Source organism: Ammodytes marinus, assembly GCF_949987685.1.
Source record: "Ammodytes marinus genome assembly, chromosome: 18".
Classification (NCBI taxonomy): domain Eukaryota; kingdom Metazoa; phylum Chordata; class Actinopteri; order Uranoscopiformes; family Ammodytidae; genus Ammodytes; species Ammodytes marinus.
Window position 1 is genome coordinate 14067011 of NC_137222.1, and position 4270 is coordinate 14071280.

The 4270-nt window shown below is 41.9% G+C and overlaps 1 protein-coding gene across 1 annotated transcript; it reads left to right on the forward strand.

The window, feature by feature from the left end:
• Positions 1–452: 452 nt before the first annotated feature.
• On the forward strand, positions 453–3955 carry LOC307264906 (protein FAM163B-like; the record flags this gene model as incomplete). Its single annotated transcript, XM_080046451.1, has 2 exons — positions 453–545; positions 3488–3955. The coding sequence occupies 2 exons, from the start codon at positions 453–455 to the stop codon at positions 3953–3955; spliced, it is 561 nt and encodes a 186-aa protein (XP_079902577.1).
• Between the last annotated feature and the right edge of the window lie 315 nt (positions 3956–4270).

The following is a 4270-nucleotide window of genomic DNA, read 5'->3' on the forward strand; positions in this document are numbered from 1 at the left end:
TCATTCGCTCTGTCTTTGTTTCCCTCACCTGTTCAGTCACTTCAACTCTCCTCACTCCCACCATCCATTCGCCTCTTTGCTCTCCTGTCATTTTTTTGGCGACTCATTTTTTTTATTGCTGCCGCCCTCCACCATTGTTGACTGCTGCCTTCTCTCTTTCCTCTATTAAATAGAGTTCTGGTCTGAGATCCTCCCAGTCTATATTATGAGCAGCAGGCAGCACTTGTAGGATGATTCTATTACATGTCTCCTAAACTGCTGGATAATTCAATAAGCACCGCTGAGATGACACACAGTTCTAATCGACTTAATGAAGCCCCTGTACTGTACTGATGAATACTGTTCCTTCTCCCCCTGTCATTTCTTTTTTTACTCACTCCTCCCTATCCTCCTCTCCTCCCATCCTTCCCTTCCTCTGGTTCTCTGCAGGGTGTTGATGGAGAGCCATACGAATGACAGCCGGGACAGTGGTCATCACTGGTGGAATTCTAGCGACGGTCATATTACTCCTTATCATCGCAGTACTGTGCTACTGTAGGCTGCAGGTGAGGCACCAGCTAATCGCCACATTCGTGCTCTGAGTCTGACACATTCTCCCCTGGTTTGCAGAGCTGCGAGAATAGGATGTCCCTTAGTATAGCACTCGAAGGTGCTCCTAGGAATTTGTGTGAATTCTTGCACAAAAGTGGTAGTGTTTTTACATCGTCAGCTGTAGTTCCTGTGTGAGTGTCCCCATGTCAAAGGCATTAAAGGTGCTGTAAGCGGAATGGTTCTTTTAGCTAACTTCCTGTCAGTTACTGCAGTTAGCAGTCCCCTCGCTCGTCCCTACGTCACCACATTAATGCAGTGCTGCGGTCTTCAAGCAGCGAGTTATCTAGCATCATCTCAGATCCATAAGTGTGATTCAACATGATAAAAACCATCAAAACAGATATTGGGAAGGATGTTCACCTGCTCCGCCATTGTAGGCGCATAAACATTCACCCATGTGTCGCTCTGGCGTGCACCGGCAGTGAGACCATGAGTGAGACGGGTTTCGGTTTGTAGCGTTCTCTCTTGTGATTGGATATTCATTTCGGGATCCCCCGAAAAGTTTAATTGCCGATTACATGCAGAGCAGCTGACTGAGAGATCGGCTTTATGAAACGCGCGCATTATGTAAGTGATCACTGTATGAATAAAGAGCGATTTAACACTTATATTAACATAAATAAACTGCTTACTTCACCTTTAAGGAAAAACTATATAAAAATAACATTCTTGGCACTGATGGTCTCGTTTGCTGTTAAATTGAATTGATGATCATCATAGGAAATATAAGACTATTTCAGAAATATTAAAAAGTTCCTCGTAGGCTTATGAACATTAAAATGGGATAAATCTTTTCATCAAACTCTTGGTAAGAAGTCAAACGGGTATAATATCCAAAATGTTGAACTTTAAATAATTAACTATAAATAAATGAATAAACTTCCAACACCATGACTGGCTTCATCTTTTGAAGCTGTGTGGGTGAAAGCTAGTTTAATTGACTAAACATCTGAGTCTCTGCACCAACTGACTTCCACTGCTCTTTACTAGGGTTAGTGCTCTCAGTTTTTCTGCTTTTCAAAAAAACGTAAAGGATTTTCTTTTTTACACCTGTGGGATTGAGCATTTTCTAGACACAGAAACTCATACTTGTAAAATGTTCAGAGTATATCTGTGAGAATGCATTTGTGTTGTCATGTAGCTCTGAATCTGAACATCTGTGAAACTGTCAGTTATGCAGCTTTATTATGTATTTGGGTCTCAACAGCTCAGTCTAGGGACACCAAAAATCTATCATTTCCTTGATGGAGCGTCTTAATAATTGAATCAAAGAATTCCAAACTCGGTTTTGAAAGCTCCTTATTTTTTATATAAATGATCCAAATAATCAAATGTATTTCACAAGAACAGTTTTCAAGTATGTCTTCATGGAACATAGTTTTATTCTCATTATCTCAAAACAGTTTCTTTAAGGTACAGCAAACACAATTTTTTATTTTTTTTAATGAAATTGCTTTGCATATGGATATGATCTTTCTGCCTTTTTTTTATTCAGTTGCCAATCAAACAACCCAACTACAGTTTAATGGGAAAGGGAAAAGTGGCGTTGAGTTGATTGGCAGTACTGAATTTAGTCATTTGGTTTTAATGTCAAACATACTGTATGTCTTAATGGAGGTTAATAGGAACAGAACAAATAGTTTTTAAAAATAGCTGATAATCTATGTGTACACAGTATAATGGCTTAAAAATATGTCTTGGCTGAAGAAAAATCGTATGTACAGGGATTCAAAAGCTCTGAACAGGAGCCAGAGACTTTTACACATTAAACATTTGGCATACAACTGGCTTAGACTGGTGCCTGTGGCTAAACAGTTGGAGCATAAATCGTGGAGATTTCTTATCCTCAAATGTCCTTAAACAAGACACTGAACTCCAAATCGCTCCCAATGGTAATGCTTTAGGGACTTGAAGGGTGGCTCACTGCCATCTCTGTGTGTTAATGGGTGAATGAGAGGTAAATTGTAGAGCACATTGGATAAAAGCACCATATTAATGCTATCAATTTACAGTCTAACTGGAACTCAGAAAAAAAGGTAACATTACTAACTCGGAAATAATATTAGACGTTCCACTTACAGCTGATAACAGTTTTTAGAATTATTTTTATTTCAGAGAAAAATCAAACGTAACCCCCTAATCATGGCTTCATATTAATTGGCATGGTGCGAGGAATAAATTTCAATGCATTTTGGGACATTTTTGGGCTGGAAATAGCAACCACACATTCTCCATTGAGAGGTGGATTCTGTATAGAAATCTCTTTAAATGCTATTGTGGAGGATTTGGCACAATGAAAAAGGAAATCCGAAACAATACATTTTTGTCATTGTACTGTGGCACATCATGCGTAGCTTCAATGATTGCTCACATATAAAAATCCACCAACATGTGGGTTGGAGAACACCTCATGGGGGGAAAAAGGCTAAAGTTGGCAGTTAAAGTTGACTACAAGAGGCATCCTCCCTCAAAAGAGTTGAGTGAATGCTTTCTATACATAACAATGAACAAACCATAGACAATTGCAGTAGTATTATGATGTTGGTTAATGTGTAGATGCTTTCATTTAGGCCACATTTATTATACATGGAATGTTATTTGCCATTTTCTGCAAGCCAATGTGCACAAAACGTTGACCTTCCTGACTGCAAACATAGTAAAAATAGCTCTCTATGACCACACCCACAAATCTAAACTATTGTAAACACCATGGGAATGCAGCCAATTACCTTTAACGTCGTGCTTTGTCTATTATCACTTTCTCTTTATTGTTCTCTAACTTCCTGTTTCTCCCCACCATTTCCTTCATCTCTCTTCCATTTCACCCTCTTTGTCCTCATGTCCTCTCTGCCTCTCCGTCACTTCCTCCCTCCTTCCTCTCCTCCACCACCGACAGTACTATTGCTGCAAGAAGGAAGAGTCCGAGTCGGAGGAGGAGGAGCCAGACTTTGCCGTCACGTCCCGCCTCCCGCCGGTCCACTCTAATCACAACATTGTGGCGGCGACGGCGGCCGCCTCCGCCATCCCCAATGGCCCCGCCCTCTTCTCCACTCCTCCCATGGCCCGGAAACTGACCCGTTCACAGACCTTCTGTCCCTCCTGCACCCACTACGAGCTGCCTTTCTACCTGCAGCCTCCCCAGCCTCATCAGCAGCAGCTGCACCATCAACAACACGATGGCTTGAGGAACGGAGGGGACCGCATCAGCTACCGCAGCGTCCAGCAGCAAGACCTGGACCTGGACCTGGACCTGGACCTGCCCGTGCCTGTCAACATCTCAAACTACCGCAAACCCAACCTGGCCCGCTCGGTCACCATGAGGGACATGTTCACGCGCAGCTGTAGCATCAGCACAGATGTTTAGATGCTGTGTGGGCAAAGGTTCAAACCGAAGTGAATTGAGATGGCCCATAGGCTGGACTGTGGGCTCGAGACAGAACTTTGTTTTTTGTAATCCAGTCTAGTAGGGTGTGATCAGGTTCCGGTCTCATCGTACTGGTGGTCACCTCTGGAAGAGTGGAGGACTCAGATGGCTCTCAGGACAGGATTTTTTTCAAAAGTACTATGCTCAGATGATCCAGGACCTAAAACTTGGGCCAAAATGGAGTTATTAAACGTATTTAAAAGATGTTAAAATGATCAATAACATGAACTTCTTTGTTTTTCTTTTGCTTTTGAA